Source organism: Phycomyces blakesleeanus, assembly GCF_001638985.1.
Source record: "Phycomyces blakesleeanus NRRL 1555(-) unplaced genomic scaffold PHYBLscaffold_23, whole genome shotgun sequence".
Taxonomy (NCBI): Eukaryota; Fungi; Mucoromycota; class Mucoromycetes; order Mucorales; family Phycomycetaceae; genus Phycomyces; species Phycomyces blakesleeanus.
Window position 1 is genome coordinate 443373 of NW_017265156.1, and position 17696 is coordinate 461068.

Sequence of the window (17696 nt, forward strand, 5' to 3'; positions counted from 1 at the left end):
ATATACTAGCCCTGCAAGAAACCCATGCCTCCTCTTCTATGCTTCAAGACACTTTTGACCAACAATTTCGGTCATCTTCATCTTTATGGTCGCCACACTGTGGTGTTGTATGCCTCTCCCCCCATATTATACTCACAGACCCTTTATTTAGTCCTTGCGGCAGGTGCATCATTACAACTGTCACTCATACTGACAATAAATTTTCTCCATTCAAGATGGGTGTCATCTATGCTCCCGCCTCTCGAACTCCCCGCTATGATTTTCTTTCTTCCTTACTGTCGACACCTGACCTCATTCCATCCAATCCTTCCAACTTCATTTTATTAGGTGATTTTAACCATGCCATTCACTCTAACTACGCTCTCGGACGTCGTGCCCCACTAGCGTGGCTCCAGTTTCTGGACAACCATATGGTTGACTGTGTCACTCCTCCTGGCCAGAACCCACAACCCACCTTCCACCGCGCCTTGTCTTCCACTACAATCGACTATATTCTTGCCTCTCCTGATCTTCACCCTCGCACTACTGACTCCCAGGTGAGATATATTCACCAAAACTGGTCCGATCATTGCCTGTTGACCGTCCGCTTGGCTCTCCCTTCCACCCAATCCTCTGGTAAGGGACTTTGGCGTGCTAACCCCCGACTTGCCAGGTTGACATCTTTCTGCACCGACCTCAACACTCTTCTATCCACCCTCATCCCTGCCCTTCCCGCAAACCTCTCTCCTCAAGCACGATGGGACTCGATAAAGAGCGAAGTCATACGCTTTATCAAGTGTTTCTCTCGCCACCTCCGACCCTCTCTCACCGACCTGGAAGCAAGCCTGCAACAACGGAGAGACAGACTAATACACCGTTTTCGACACCAGCCTGCACAGAATTTTCAGCTGCCTATTGTTGAGCGGCTTCTGCAGCAAGTCCAACTTGAACGAGTGGAGATCATGTCCCTTAGGGCTGGGAAACACTGGCGGGAACAAGGTGAGACCTCTGCTGGATATCTCAAGCGCACCATCGCCACTCGTCAGTCACGCAAGTCAATTGCCAGCCTTTGCCACCCTGCAACAAACGAAATATGTTCCACCCCCGAAAAGATGACCGAAGCAGCTGCCGCCTTTTATGAAGGCTTGTATACCCCGGACCCTATCGACCAATCTGCTCTGGACGACCTGCTCTCTCACCTGCCTTCTGACCTTGGTCTGTCAGAAAGTCGGCAGACTGCCCTCACTCGTCCTCTGTCATTGTCTACTATTCGCTCTGGTGCGTCGCGCACTCCAACCTCTAGCAGTCCCGGTCCCGATGGCTTACCCTACGAGATCCTTCGCTTGATACTAGACCACCCAGTCTGTGGTGATCTGGTTTCGGAAGTCTACAACGACGCCCTATCAAAAGGCATTTTTCCGGAATCCTGGCAATCCACCTGCGTTTGCCTGCTCCCAAAAAAGGGCGATCTCACCTCTTTGAAGAACTGGCGCCCAATTGCCTTGATCAACACCGATGCCAAGGTATTTACCCGATTGCTGAATGCTCGCATGATTACCACGGTCACTTCACTTGTCTCTCCTTACCAGACAGGGTTCGTTCAGGGTCGCTTCATCGCCGATAATGGAATGCTGACCAGGCTGGTCATGGCACAAGCCGCCAAGGAGGGATCAGCTGGTGTTGGACTTCTCCTCGATCAGGAGAAAGCATATGATAGAGTACATCCGGAATATTTTCGCCAAGTACTGACACACTTTCGATTTCCCTCCTCTCTTGTCACCTCGATCTCTAACCTCTTCTTTTCTACTAAATTGCAAATAAATGTGAATGGCTTCCTCTCGCGCCCTTTGCCTCAATCTCGGGGACTACGCCAAGGGGACCCTCTCTCCCCTATACTGTTCAATCTAGTTTTTGAGCCTCTACTACGACGAGTGATCCATGACCAGTCCTTCTCGGGCTTTCAACCATCTGTTCCTGCTGGTCTTTCTCCTCTGTCACCGATCAAACTCCTTGCGTACGCTGATGATTTACTTGTTTTTCTTTCTGACACAGGGCAGTTGTCTCGCCTCCACACCCACCTCAACACCTATGCTGCGGCTTCCAACGCCCGCGTAAATCTTCACAAGACGCAGGCTTTTTCACTTTCGGGCTCACCCCTGCCAGACTGGTCCTCACATCTACGGACCCACAATATTACGGATTGGCATGACCGGACCTCCTCCTCTTCTCTTCGCTATCTGGGATATCCAATTTTCTCCTCCATTGCCCAACGAGACTCATTTGGCCAGGCCCTTCTTTCTAAGATTGAGAATAGCTGTATTCTACACGGCTCACGCACCCTGTCCTTCCGCGGCCGTGCCACTGTCATGAACTCTCTCATTCTCGCCCAACTTTGGCATGTCTTGCGCGTAGTATCCTTCCCCGTCTCTTTTCTCGAAAAAATACGCACTCTGATGCGCCGTTTCTTCCGCTTCCGTTCGTTCCCCCCCATTGCTTTGGACACCCTCTGCCTTCCTCGCTTTCAAGGTGGTCTTGGCATCCTCGACCCGATTACACAGCAATGCGCTCTTCAGCTTCGTTGGCTCAAGCCAATAATCCAGAACCCATTGGGTCCCCGTGGTTTGGTCCCCAAATGGATGGCTTCTCTCCTTCGCACTGAGAATACGGATTGTGATCCCCTTCTACTTTGGATCTTCCCAGACTCTAGACCTCGCACCCATCGCTCACTGGATTCGCCTCTTCATCTTGTCCTGAAGGCCATGGACCACCTCCCGCACAAGTTTGACGACGTCCTCACGAATCTATCCACGTGCCTTATGTTGCCCTTGTCCTCCATGGTTAATAGCCCTCCCTCTCATCCGCCCTACCGACAATCTTGGCGAGACCTGAAGGTTAACCACCTATACCAAATTGATCATAATTTGGACGTCCTGATGCCCATTGCCCCTGCTAGACCTCTTCCTCGATTTATCACTCTTAATCGTATCCTGCAAAGACTTCTCGACCGTTCACTTGTGGCTCACCCTATCCTTTTCAGAGCTTGTATTCCTACATTCATCCTAGAATCGCGACATTTGGATATGCCTCCTCGAGATGGGTCCCCCTTTGACTTTGATCCCTTCATCTCTGCTCTGGTCCTCGGCAAACCTTGGTCACGCTTGTCCACGCGCTCTTACCGGCTGACCTGTTCTCATCATCATGCTAATGCTCAACCACTTAGCCCCCATCTTAGCCCTCGCCAACTGCACTCTTTCTGGTCTTTCGCACTTCCTCACCGGGCCCGTAATGTTTGGTTTCGCGGCTTACACAACAAACTATCGTGCCGAGCTCTTCTGCACCACATTATGCCCTTCACTGTTTCTTCACCTCTCTGCAATATCTGCCAGATGTCAATCGAGACGCAAGAGCATTTTCTTCTTTCTTGTCCTTTGAAATCTGCGGTGTGGTTAGGCATTTGGTTAGAATTTTTCGGCACCGTCCCACCACCTTCTGCACTTTCCTCGGCATTCACATCCTTTCTCTTCCCTCCCACGCTGAACCCCAGTATTCCAGCCGCCTCGGTTTTCGGACTGACCATCCTTGCTATCTGGGACCACCATTGGGCACTCCACTTTAACTCTGCTCCCTTTTTACCTTCCTTGGTTCTTGCCACTGCTAGGAAATCAATCTCCCGCATCTGCTCAGAGCTCGAGCTTGACTCCGCTGACTCTTCCCTCGCATAACACCACATTAACATTTTAACAAAAAAAAAAACAAAAAGTTTAAATCACACAAAAACAAGTCAAAAACCAAAAAGCCAAAAACATCAAATAACCCCCATAAACCCTCAAAACAAATGTTGTAATTTTCTCTTTTGCCCTACTCATTCAGAGAACTTTAATAAATCTGAGCCTGTCACAGCTCCATACAAAAAAATATGAGCTGGAATCAACCCGAAAAAAGGGTCATTTCAGCTCATATTTCTACAGCCTAAAAATGATATTAAGGAATTTATAATACTTATATTTTGTCAGCACAGAGAACTTGGTAATATATTCCTAAAATTGCATTGTCTTTATGTATCATTACCGTAGCATGAGATATATTTGTTAGAATATAAATGTCAGAAACAGAACTGTGCAGGCTGGACAAATGTAGTAATTAAACTATTTCTGTAACCCTCTTTTTTTTTAAAAAAAAATTATTGGCCGGCTTCAACGCAAAGCACTATATATATTTCTGCAACTCAACACTTGTATGTATTGTATGACCAATAAATACTAAAACAAACCTTGGCTGATGGCGATTGGAATAATTCAAGATGTAATGTTCTCTACATGTCCAATCTACCTTTGTCATTCCTACTAGCGCTGATCAAAGTTCAAAACACCACCAATGATCTGCCCCTTCAACATTTTGTCATCTATTCATTGAATGCTGTCAAAACTTATCACACTCTCCCAGTGGTATTGGTGTTTGGTACCAACAAAATTTCTCATGTTAGCCTAATTTTGGATTTCCACATGGTTATCTGAACAAAATCCATGGTTATTGACGATTTATTCTTTGATTTTGACAAAGAAATGCTTCATCATATCCAAAGAAAACATTCCCGACAACGATTATCATTCATGTCTCATGAACTCCCTGTTTGGCTTGTCACTCTTCCTGTTGGAGCAACAACTGTCTTTGCATCCCCATACTTATTCTAAAGGCCCGACTGTTATCCTACTTTATCAAATCGCGTTTGCGGAATTATACCCTCAGGAAACATATTAACAATAATTTCAGTTGGCTGTGGAAACGATATACTTAACGAACAAGCGCTTATTTCGAAGTATTCTTGATAAGATTAACTCAAATGAAACGCCCAGCAAGTTTTGACGAATTTGTGAAAAAGACATACAATACAATGATGAAGTAAAGGTCAGAATTGTAGATGATCCGGAATCTTCAAAGTCATCGGATGAACTGGATTTCCCCGAACAATTACCCATGGAACCACCATCAAAGCAAAGAAACTTAAATTCGTTGACTCTATCAAAAAGAACAAAGTATTCGTATGAACTAAAAGTCTTGTCTAAAATCCGGTTATCGTCGCAATCTCCTTGTCATTTATGCTATGGTTTTAAAAAACAAAAAATACGGCGAATAAATTTTGTTTCATATTGTATCGACTATAAAGTTAATACTTGAAAAATAATTATAAAATACTATAGAATTAAATGGCTTTTTCAAAAGAGATCAAAAAGAATTATTTATATTTTATTTACAAATAAAATTACATCTATTCATAATTAATCAAATAATGCAGTTATATGATACATCAATGCTTTTCTGTCACAATTGATCTAGATTGTCCTTCTATTATAAATAATGAATAAGTAAGATGCTGAATCATAAAGACTGATGGATAATTGGCACCTGCAAATGAATATGTCAAGGTCGTGATCTTTGTGTAATTACACTTATATGTTGAAACTTCGTATATAGCATTTTTTCAGATTGAAAGCAAACTGGTTTGATTTTATTTTGTATTAAAGATTTTGCACTCTTTCCAAACACAAAGGAAGAAACGATAAGGAGTGGTTAATTCAGCCTTTTATATCGGTATGCGTTTCCAAGGAAGCAGAATCGAAAATTCGTTGTGTGATAGCTTTATCTATCCTAAGACGCTTTCTTCGACAGCCAGCCTTGATCTTGGCCCAGCATTCTTCAATTGAATTCAAGAATGGAGAGTAGGGAGGTAGATGCACCCACTGATATCCACGCTGCTCGGCAAGTGTTGTTACGTTATGAATACTTCTGTTATCCATTACAAGACGGAAGCCTTTCACTCCACGTTCGTCCAACTGATCCATAACTTGATTTTGTGCCTTCTTGATTTATTGAACTTACTTTTCGACCACTATGTGCTTTTATTTTCTTTGGAGTAGATGTTTTCGAAATTCGAACAGAAAGAGTCCATTGGTCTCTCGATAATTTCAAGGCCAAGAGGGGAACTAAGTACCATGAAATTATCGAGGGATCACTGTAATGTCCAAGTGCTACAAGGTATTTCCAATTTTTTTGTTGATATTATAGCCAGTTATTTTTCTTTAAAAAGAATTGGATTCAAAAGTAGATGCACCACTAGTGATATTTTTTCTTACTAAAAAAGAAGTTATCGGTTGACTGTTAATGATGTATTAGATCGCATCTAGCAACAACATCCCACCCAATAGCTGTACTGGAAGAATTTCTTACTCTAAAAGTTACAGAAAAATATTGCCAGAGCACAATAAAGGCTTAGATATCTATTATATCCATACCATACCTATGTTATTAGCTGTATTTTATAAAGTAATTATTTCATTAGATCCTATAACAAAAATCAATGTTTATCATAATCGCCAACTATCAGTGTTCTAGTATATTATATATTACTATGGGAAATGAGTAGTGCTTCTGGCGGAGATTTCGGTAAATGCTTATAATACTTTCCAAAATCACCATCAGAACCACCACCTTTTCCCTATAGTGTTTTCATAGTAGAGTACAACTTTTTTATAATAAACTTCTATATGTAAAGTTAAAGAATCGTTAGGCCTTATGGGATTTTAGTATTCTTAGATTCTGTGAACTCTGAAATGTTCTTTCCATTATTTATAAACTATTTATGTAAGATACTCTGTTATCTCAAATACAGTGTTTATACTAATCTTAATATATTAATAAAATGTAGGGTTAAAATAGGCCTCAAAGTCATATTAACGTTGGTTTATGAATTAGCTATTGCATTGTATATTACGTGACAGGTAGCCTATTTCACAATTCAAGTAACTCTTGTAATATAACTTGTAAACAGAATACAAGGAATATAAAAAAATAAAGAAAATATTGAATGGCGTCAAAAAGTACCCCTCTGTGCTCCATTTCCAATACATGTTATCCTAGCTATCAAAAACCAAATTGTCTTTATCAGCGTCGTTTTATGCGTGTTTCTGACAGCAAGTTTATGTAAGCCAGGTTTGTAGGACAGCTGTTACACTATAGAAGTCTCTCTAAGCAGTATATAGTTAGCACGGTAAGCTGCGTTAATAATTGTCTATTTGTTCTTTTGTGAGAATTGCGTGAGACCTAATTACAATATTGACTGGTCAGAAAAAATAGTACATGAAATATATTACTGGTCCGAGTGGCTAGTGCTTAAAGTCCGTGCACAGACCTAAAACATAGCAATAAGCAATCTTTGAAGGTGTATAGATAATTAATACAGGTATTGGAGAATATATAGTATACTAGTAATATGGTAACCAAAAGTTATTGATTTGCTTTCTTTGTTTTATTGGCTGTCACGATGTTAACTCACAGAATTTATATAAGCTTTTATTAGAATAGGTGCTCGCCACCACCCGGAAATTTTTCAATTTTGAAGATTTAAGCACTGTTTTTTGTTCCCAATCTATAAAACCCCTCAAAATAATCAGGATCCCAAAAGGGAACAAAATTTCAAAAAGGAAAGGGATATCGACGATTTTGAAGTTACAAAATACATCTACTCAAAATAATCAGGGTCAAAAAAAGGAAATCTAAACTACCACCACTCTTTTTTTGGGTTTGATATTTAAAAAAAAAGATTACTAGGAGAAAAATTAGTTATTTTAGTATTTATATTTACTCTTCCAAAACGAGACAAGAATAAAAAGCAGGTTATAATCCTTTTGGGATATTTGAGATGACATTCAATTTTCGATATCGATATATTTACAGGTGGTGACGAGCACCTAATGCTATCTTTAATTCACCCAACTCTCCCATTTTATTTCTATTCTTAAAAAAATAATTGTACTACAAATGGACATAATATCTTTATTGGATTACGGGAAAATAAAGGAACTCTCGGGAAAAATATCGTACTCGGTCTCAAACATAAATTAGCTTCTTTGTGGATTTTACTGGTCTCAATCGATGCATGATCTCAAAAAGGAAAAAAATATACTAATAACAATATTTAAAATAAAATATTTTGGATTTAATTTAGTAGATGAACGATAAAATAGGAATATTCCTTATGCTTTGTAAAGAGCATATCTAAATTAAACTTGCAAATCAAGGTCTTGATAGTTAATTTTTACAGAATTCTTGCACTGTTTGCTTTAACCGTCAAAGTCTAAATAAGTTCGCGTCAAATCCACAAGATATCTCTAAAGAAATGTATGCATTAGTTAATGTGATACGACAACATGCGGTATTTCGCAATCTTTATGTCATTCAGAAGAATACACAAGTGCCTTGGCATGCAAAATAAGACAAGACAGTATGAAACAAGCATGTGTCTCAAATTCTGGTAAGCATCGTAAGACGGCATATGTCTGCTCATGATAGTTTGTTTATGGTTATGATAAGAAGAAGCTCTTTAGAGACAAAATAAAATCTGATTATAATATCTATAGGCTCAAGTTTCATACAGGTTAAATCACTATTGTAGCTGTACAATTCTTAGGTGTGAATATAGGTATTATATATATATAGCCCTAATTTAGAACCCAAGAACTATTGCAATAAACGTAATTAAAGAATCTAGATATTGATTCTTATTTTCATTATTATTTTTTGTGTATATACAGATACTAAATAAAGAAAGAATAATAATAATAAACAATTATTGACAATTACTACCCTTAGTTTGAGATATCTTCTTGACAAAAACGACACAAAATGTCTCTAGAGAAATGTCAATCAATAAAACAGTTGGGTATTTATGTTCAATGGCGGTATAAGAGAAGCAAATCAATAGGTTTAAACTCTAAATCTATAGTTCATCTATTTCAGAATTGGGCTAATTACTCCAGCTAGATTAGACATTGTAAAACAATATTGGCGTAATGTGCTTGCAAGCACTTTCTGATTGAGTGGCTTTGTTAGGTACCTAAATATTAGAAATTAGAAATGATGGATTCAAAATAAATAAAAGATATTCTTTTTTTATAGCATTAAGAGAAAGACAATTACCCGTCCATGCCAGCATTCATACAGGTTTCTTTTGCACTTTCTTGAACGTCTGCCGTCAAGGCGACGATGGGAAATCGGCTCGTTCGACCATCTTCTTCCTCTATCTTTCGTATCCGCTTAGTAGCTTCCACTCCATCGCACTATAGTAATTAAAGAAAAATTAGCCCTATGAAGAAATTTCGTCTAGTAGATTTACTTTTGGCATATGATGATCAAAAAAAGCCATGATGAAGAATCCAGTAGGATGATTTGTCCATGCCTCTACAGCTTCTAATCCATTATTGGCGCATTCGACTTGGAAACCGAAACGTGTAAGCTGTTTAAACAGCAATTTTTGAGCAACTGGATTGTCTACAAGTACAAATGTGTTATTGATATGTTAAGTGTGTATCCAACCCCAAACCCACTTGTTTATTACCTTCTGCTACCAATATATGCATCGTTTTGTATAGAGCACGCTCTTCTTCCGTGACGAGATCACTTCCCTTTGGTTTAATTGCCTTCACATTCCGACGTGGCGAGTGTTTGTCCATAATGTCTGCAATTGTTCGTATCAACTTCTTACGTCTCAAGGGAACTGCCATTCTAATACACTCTGGAGGAAGTGCTTTTGTAATTGGCTCAACCCATTGGCCTCTTTGGTGCAATTCAGATACAATTCCACTCGGGTAGTTCATTATTATCAGGGTGCCATTTCTAACATTCTTAATTATGTCTTCAATCCACCCCTTGGACTCCATAAACTCTTTTGTCAAGAATAACCCAAGGACCACAACATCGTACTGCGTTGATTCCAATCTCTGAGAAAGCTTTTCAACTGAATCTACACCGTCGACAAGAATACCAGGCAACATGTGACGAATCATGGTAATTGTCGACTCGTATTTTCCAGCCACAAGTATTTTGACATGTCTAATTGCACGCATAGTCTCATCTATCTCTTTGACGTGCGCAGGCACCATCAAATTTCCATCTTGGTCACGAGCTTTGGCTAACTTTACAGTGAAAAAGAAATTGGACCCTTTTCCTGGGACACTCGACACATCAATGAAACCTGACATTAACTGAACAAGTTGAAGACAGATTGATAGACCAAGGCCAGTGCCACCATATTTACGCCTTTTGTGCGTGTGTTTTTTTTTGTTTGATTTGCAAGTAGAAAGTTGATTTGAGTACACACACTATTAAAGTCGATATTTACACACAAAACTTACGTAGTGCTGCCATCTACTTGTGAGAATGGGACAAACAGAACCTTGCGCTGATCTTCACTAATTCCAATGCCAGTATCTATAACTTCAAACAGTATATCGACCTTATCATCACATTTTGAGTGCGGCTTTTTCTTGTTGACTGAGCAACGAATACTGATCTCGCCTTCGTGAGTGAACTTAATTGCGTTTCCTAGAAGGTTAATAAAGATCTGACGCAAGCGATTTCCGTCTGCCATAACCACAGGAGGAACATCGTCATCGACCTGGTAACTGATATAAATCTCCTTTTGAATGGCCATTGCTACCAACATCTCCACAACATCCACAATTATATCTTCGAGAATGACTGGAGATATGTCCAGTGAAACCTTTCCAGCCTGTAGTTTTGAAAAATTGAGCAGATCATCAATAATCTGCAGCAGTATTTCACAGGATTCTTTTGCTGTCCTGACTAGATCACTCTGTTCTGTGTCAAGATTTGTCTCTGACAAGAGTGATATCATGCCGTAGAATCCAGAGAACGGGGTACGGATTTCATGGCTCATATTAGCCAAGAATATTTCCCGTAGTCGGGTGGCCCTCACGGCTGCTTCTTTACTCTTTCGAGCATCTTCAAGGGCTTGTTTTTGCATCTCAATCATTCTGATAGATGATGAATATTAATATACATATCAATTTGGATTTTTATATATATATATATATATATATATATGTATTACCTCATATTAGCCATAGTCACTCTCTGAACTGATTTGAACAAAAAGGCGTTAGTTATCGAAATTCCCATTTGCTGACAGAGTAAGCTCAATACGGTTATGTGGCGTTGAGTGAATATGCCACTAGATCCTTCGATGAATAGACAACCAGCAATAGAACCCTTGTGGATAATCGGCATACATATGACAGATTTTGCTCCGGCTCTTTCGAACCAGGGACCGACTGCAAACCGGGGATCTTGTTCAATATCATGAATAAATATGCTTTCGGCAGTGTTGATAGTGTGGTTGATTATACGATTGGAGACTAAATCGTCATCGTCGGAAAGAGGGCGCGGTGGGTCAAAAGTCATGGATCCTTCTTGCTGACTTCCATATGCATACACACCGTAACGTTCTTCTTTAACAATAATTGCACCACAATCCGCACCTGAATTTTCCTATACATACATACACACACACACAAAAATTAGGGACAAACAGTGTCTGTTACAGAAAAACCAGAAACGTACCAGTATAATTGACATCATTGACTTTAGTAAACCGTCGAATTTGACTTCGGAGGACATAACTTGCGAACTTTTTAGAATCGAGGCCATGTCAAGCTAAGAAATATACAAGTGTGAGCGAATTGATGTGATGTAGTATTTTTCAACTTACGATATCCAATGTCAGCAATGTTTGTTCTGTAGTGACGGGAGGAATTGTTTCCGAGACATAAGGCTCGTTTACAGGATTGGTGTTTTCCAAAGAAGAAGTGCTCCAAGAGTTGTGCGGACCCATAAATGGGATAGGGTCTGTCTGGATACCCACATCTTGGGTCTCGTGTCGGTTGTCATCATAGAGGCTCAGAAGCTCATTGAATTTTATTCCCAAGTGCCTTGCTTTTCCGTAAGACCCGTGGCTCATGTAAAGATCGATTGCCTAATATAAACACATAAATATCTACACAAACACACGCGCACAAAGTACGCGAAAGTACTCTTACCTTTTTAATGAACCCATAGGCAACGTTGTTCATTCCGGCTCTCTTGTAGAAACCACCTGCGTATTCATGAGCGATACTCAATTCTAGATACCAGCCTCCTTCTCTCGCCAAGTTAATGGCCTCTTCGTACAACATGCTTGCCTTGGGGAAATCATTATTTTGTGCTTTGAGTTCGGCATCTACTAGAATATACCACGCGTGATAATTGATAATGCTGTGAGAGCTCCACAGTCTGAGAGCAATTTGATTGTCCCGTACACGATCAAGTAAAGTAGTGCACTCCTCGGGAGACACGGTTTCAGATCGAAGTTTTTCCAGAATGGCCAGTGACAGAAAGGTCAACATGAGGCGCGTGTGGCGGTGTAATGGATGGTTATGGATACCTTTGAGCATAGCGCATCCAACTTCGATTGCTTTGGTGTAATGCCCATAGAGTACCAAAGGAATCATACGGAAGCAGTCATACCAGTTCATCGGAACAGCAGGGTTTGCACTTTGCTTGCAGCTCTCTATTACAAAATGTTCGTCGTTAAATCCATCATCTCCGTCAAATATTTCGACTGCGTTATCGTTGAATGTGTGGCCTTGAAGTGCCTTGATAGTTCGTATGACAGACATTATTAGAATATTACTGTCTACAGAAGATGACCAGCTGTGTATGTCATCAAAGCAGATCTCAGCCTCTCGTAAGCACTCTGATAGATTTTCTCCCACGAAGAACATGGTAGTTGCGATGTGCAGCTGTGAGAATGAGGCGTAAATACGCTCTCCTCCAGACAAGGATAGACGAAGGGCAGAGCGATACCATGTCAGAGATTCCTTGTAGTGATATTTCCACTGAAGTAAGAAATTAGAATATAAAAAGATACACCGGCCTTTCTCTGCATTATTTCCATGATTTTCAGTTATGGAAACTCCAGCTGCACCAAGTTCCTATGATTTCGTTTGTATTAGTTCAGCTTATCTTGTGTGTGTGCATAACTTATATATATATATATATATATATATTTCAATGGCCATACCTCTCCATATTCAAACATTTCAAATGCCTGGACGGCGCATATACCCATAAAGACCATACCAATACCAGACACAGATGCCATCCCTTTTGTTAAGGATAGGTGAACAATTCTACAGGCCAAGTAAAACATATCGGTTTGATTTCCAAGCCAATAAGCTACAGTGCATCTAAAGATTATTATTATTATTTTTTAAAAAAACAATAATAAGAAAAAACAAATGAGTGTTGTGTGTGTGTGTGTGTGTGTGTGTGTATGATAGATGGGCCAGATTCGACACAGTAACATAAATAACCAAAAAAGAAAAAGAAAAACTTACAACTCTTCAAGTATACTCATTATGGCTATAAGCTTCTCGTCTTCACATGTTGGGATTTGCATCACTTTTTCGATTCCCTTTTGAGCAATCAATTCCTTGACCGCATTAAATTCTTTGGAAAGGGTTTCGCGCGTATTTCCTCCCTCTACTTTTTCAGCCCCGAGTTCGGAAAGACATTGGTGGAGAGCGTTACATGCTTCAAAGTGCATTTGGCGTGCAAAGTAATACTTGTGCTTGATTCTGTAGGCCGTCACTCGATCGAGAGAACCGACTGCGTGTTTAAATACTTCTTCTAGCAGACTTTCGGTGTGTTCATATTCGCCTACAATCCAACTGAGAGAAACGGCATTCACGTAGATATAATGGGTGACTGGGTAGGATTCTTCTTTCCATGGGTCATCTCCTAGTAATTTGATAGCTCCTATGTAGTAGGAAAATGCCATTGAGTGTGCTCCAGACGATCGTGCCTTGTTTGCTGCACTCAAAAAGATTCTCATGTATTTATGTTTTTCTTGTATAGAAGTTATCAAATCTATACATTTCAATAAATGGTCTGCCACTAAAAAGCAATCAACTTTGTTCTCTACAAAATATTTAAATAAAATACAACAAACATATTAACTTGGCTATTATATATTCTTAGTATTAGCGTTGTTAATTTTTTTTTTACCTTGTATTAAAAACTGTGAGATCTTAAAATGAATCCTTTCTCGTGTTTTTGGATTTGCAAGCTCCATAGCTGCTTGTGAGTACCGATCGTGAGTCCATTTGAACTCATCACTTTCTAAAGGAAGAATATACCCTTCTTGTATGGCAGCCTGGAGCCCATTTATGGGATCTTTTTTCCATGAACTATCGCTTTTTTTCTGGTTGTGATCTTTATTTGAGCTGTTGCTCGAGTTCTCGCTGTTCGTTACATTAGATTTCTCGAGGAGTGGATGAAGGGGTTGGTCGATATTCGGATGTTTTGGCGATTCGTTTGTTTCGCCGTCTGAGTCCGAGAATTCTGATTCTTGATCTGAAGTGATCATTAAATGCTTGACAGTATTCCAGGAAAACCTGTCGCCGACAAAGGATGCCCACTTCAAAAGGCGCTGACCATCCATTGGTAATTCGCGTAGTCTAGCGACCAGAAAGCCGATGTCGAGTTCAGCATCTTGGTCCGAATCATCAGGGGACATTATAGCCTGATTGATATCTGTAATGTTGTAGTCCCATTCGTTTTCATCCCAGTTGAAGAAAATCAACTTCTTTTTTTCGAGAGCCAAGAGCAGCTGTGATACGTAAAATGCATTTCCTCGAGTCTTTTTGTATACAATTTCAGCCAAGGGTAAAACAGATTCTCGGCTAATGTCGTGAGGTCTGTGCAATGCGTCGCTTATGTATTCTACCAGAGAGTCGAATTCGAGTGCGTCGATTTTCATGTAATGGATAGTAGCCAGGTCACACTTGAGAATACTCTCTAACTTCTCGGTAATTTCTTGATCACGGTAAGTAACTAATAGTAACATCTTGACTCTTGAGGTGATTAGGGATTGTATAAGCTCCAACGAAGGCTCATCTGTGTATTTTTTTTTTAAGAAAAATAATATAATTTTATTAGTTTTTTTTTTAAAAAAAATAATATACGTTTGTTAAATATCATTGATAAGCTTACCTGCTTGGTGAAGGTCATCCAAGAACTTTTTTTTATTTAATTATTTAATTTTTGGTTAATAAACAGTTACAAATTAATGAAACAAAAGTACACCTTACCAAAGTAACCATACGCCAATGTGTTAGAGATCGAAAGACTTCGACAAATAGATTGTGAAACCGTACGCGAGTCTCAACATTGTCCATGTGAACGATTTGGAAGGATTCTTTGGTGCAATTAATTTTTGGGTCAAGGAGTGGTTTGAGTTCTGGAACAAGATTGGCTAAAAGTTCGACGTTGCAGAATTGGGATCCAAGACTTGTCTGGAGATGCTTGTAGAATTCCTCAATTTCGTCTCCAGATTCTGACAAGATTTGTTGTAAGATTTGAGAGAGTGATCGAAGTATGCATCCATAAGGTACTTTGTGACGAGAATCAAATTTTGTCATAGCCACATAGCTTGATTATTATTGTGATTGTGATTGTGATTATGATGATGATGATGATGATGATGATTATTATCGTTTGGTTATTAATTATTAATTGTTATTATTTTGGAGAAGAATACAAGTACAAATAAAAATTGATAGATATATGGATATATAAGTATATATATATATATATATATATATATATATATATAGATAGATAGATAGGTAAATAGGTAAATAGGTAGAGATTTGAGTTAGAATCTAAATCATAAATTTTTCAAGGATTTACCTACCTACTCTGTCGAGCAACATTCTGGACAGCACTCAGTAAAGTTGATTTACCGACACCTCCAGGGCCGTATACTGCAATAATCTCTGTGCCTTGTTTATGTGATTTTGAGATAGTTCGTCCAGTAGTACTGGACACATCACTTCCATCTAGCCCACTACAATAACTTGGTGTAGCGTTTGACTTTCCGCCTGTAGCACTTACAACTTCCGGAATAGACACAGATTCGGTAGACTCTATTGTACTATTGTTACTTGGGTGCATATCAGTGGTAGGATATGAAGAGCTTGTGGCGTAAGATCTTTCGCGATGGCGCAAACATTTGTAGACTCCGGAAACTCGATGAATTATGTAAGTCATCTCGACGATCATGTTTTGTCTTCCATACACATGTTTTGGGAGAGTGAATACAGAGGCAATATCGTGCTCAGCAAGAGGAAACATTCCGACAGACTACCAAAATGAAGAGGTAAAATAATATATATATTAAGGTAAGTATATAATTTTGAAGGGTATTAGTGGTAAGAAAAAGAAGAATAAATAGAAGAACATATGTTACCTCTGTAGATGACTCCGAGGAGCTCTTCAGGCGCTTTAGGCATTCTTTTAAGTCTGAATTTATGCCGTAAGCACTGGCATAACGGTCATCTGGGGACTATTGATGCGTTAATTATATATAAGTGTGTGTAATTATGAGTGTGGTTTCATTTTTTTTTACCAATTATCATGATTTTGATTATTATGATTATTACCTTGTTTGTCATTTTCTCTATGATCCGAGCGATTACTTCTGGTATATTGAATTGTATATCGTTTACTAAAGGCATCTTGCGACTGAGAACACTGTTGATTATTTCAAGGGGTCCTCCGTCAAATGGACTTCGACCTGTCAGAATTACAAAGAAAACTATGCCTAGAGAGTAAATGTCGGATCTGTGATCAGGAGTGTATGTCGTTCGGCCCGTTTGTTCTGGACTCATGAAGACCAAAATTTTCTCTAGCATGGACATGGAATCTTTATTATTGGCAGTTTTGCGCCACCCTTCGCTAGTCAAATAGGTTTCGAGTGATTTTGATCCAGATCCAAAATTCCATAATTTTACTCTACTTCGGTCTTCTCCGGTCCATTGAAATGCAGAGAGTCTGATTTCTCCATGGACTACGTTGTGTCTGTGAATGAATTCGAGACAGTCTGTGCATTTGATAGCGAAACGAAGAAAGGTACTCAAATCGTAGGTTGGTTCTACAGTCGATACTCCGGTTTGTAATCCGTGCGAGTACGTATCGGATAAAGTGTTGTTTGATATTCGATTTGATCGTCGTCCGTCGTTGTGATTTTTTTGTTCATGTGTGTAAAGATCATTTGCGTCATGATTATTATGGTTATTATGATTGCTGTTGTTGGTGGTGGTAGTGGTAGTAGTGGTAGTGGTAGTTGTGGTAGTTGTGGTTGTTGTGGTGTTACTCTTGCCAGTCTCATCAGAATAGCGTCGCTTGTCAAAGTAATTTTGACCTTCGTCCGCATAAATAACTACAGTTAGTCCGCTCGGTAGATTGAGATATTCGAGTGGACGCACTGAATGGTAAAGTATGATCGATAGTAAGTCTATTGTTATTGCCTTTTTTTGTGAGGTTGTTTTTCAACTTACCCAAATAGGATGGGCCGTCTGTTAATTGGTAGAGTCGTTTCATGATGTAAAATTCTCTTTCGAGCCGGAGAGAGTTTGTAGATACTTTTGCGACTACAGGCTTCTTGTTGGAGATTCTAAACAAATCGCATGTCAGTCAAGGCTTTTGTTGTTATTTATATCTGCTGTTGTTGTATATTTACCTGTAGCCATAAATAATGTCAATACTTTCCCCATGAACTAGACTTGGAGTGGGTGCTGATTTGAAATGATAGCCAGGGATCTGCAAATTATCTCCAATTACGCTAAAGTTGGTTTGCTCATTGTAGGAGATGGTAGATCCTGAATTCGACATTGTGAAAGCTTTCTTACTTCAAGAAGTCTAGGAAATAAAGAGAAAGAGATTAAGCAAAAAGCTTCTTTATTTTTAGTGCGATTGAATCAAGAAAGCAGGCCAATCGAGAATCGAATGGCGAAACAGGCTTCTCGGTATCCCTTTTTTTT

The 17696-nt window shown here is 39.5% G+C and overlaps 4 protein-coding genes across 4 annotated transcripts; 2 read left to right on the top strand and 2 right to left on the bottom strand.

Annotated features, from left to right (window-relative positions):
- The first annotated feature begins 3010 nt into the window (after window positions 1–3010).
- PHYBLDRAFT_159998 (hypothetical protein) lies at window positions 3011–3717 on the top strand. Its single transcript, XM_018434096.1, has one exon. The coding sequence runs from the start codon at window positions 3060–3062 to the stop codon at window positions 3699–3701; it is 642 nt and encodes a 213-aa protein (XP_018286987.1). The 5' UTR covers window positions 3011–3059; the 3' UTR covers window positions 3702–3717.
- A 578-nt stretch (window positions 3718–4295) lies between these two features.
- Window positions 4296–5154, top strand: PHYBLDRAFT_67051 (hypothetical protein; the record flags this gene model as incomplete). Its single annotated transcript, XM_018441727.1, has 2 exons — window positions 4296–4484; window positions 4885–5154. The coding sequence occupies 2 exons, from the start codon at window positions 4296–4298 to the stop codon at window positions 5152–5154; spliced, it is 459 nt and encodes a 152-aa protein (XP_018286988.1).
- A 398-nt stretch (window positions 5155–5552) lies between these two features.
- On the bottom strand, window positions 5553–6884 carry PHYBLDRAFT_67052 (hypothetical protein; the record flags this gene model as incomplete). The annotated part of the gene is made up of 4 exons (XM_018441728.1): window positions 5553–5810; window positions 5857–6005; window positions 6385–6465; window positions 6749–6884. The coding sequence occupies 4 exons, from the start codon at window positions 6882–6884 to the stop codon at window positions 5553–5555; spliced, it is 624 nt and encodes a 207-aa protein (XP_018286989.1).
- Window positions 6885–8763: 1879 nt separating this feature from the next.
- On the bottom strand, window positions 8764–17547 carry PHYBLDRAFT_67053 (Serine/threonine kinase hybrid; the record flags this gene model as incomplete). Its single annotated transcript, XM_018441729.1, has 19 exons — window positions 8764–8869; window positions 8953–9092; window positions 9149–9303; window positions 9371–10071; window positions 10167–10808; window positions 10886–11322; window positions 11395–11487; window positions 11543–11806; window positions 11871–12803; window positions 12893–13058; window positions 13209–13791; window positions 13879–14769; window positions 14866–14890; window positions 14964–15303; window positions 15569–16017; window positions 16124–16219; window positions 16317–17140; window positions 17214–17329; window positions 17396–17547. 19 exons carry the CDS (start codon window positions 17545–17547, stop codon window positions 8764–8766), a joined length of 7113 nt encoding a protein of 2370 aa, XP_018286990.1.
- Between the last annotated feature and the right edge of the window lie 149 nt (window positions 17548–17696).

Coding starts and splice junctions, on each gene's coding strand:
- PHYBLDRAFT_159998 (XM_018434096.1), top strand. CDS start 3,060: ATGCCTCCTCGAGATGGGTCCCCCTTTGACTTTGATCCCTTCATCTCT.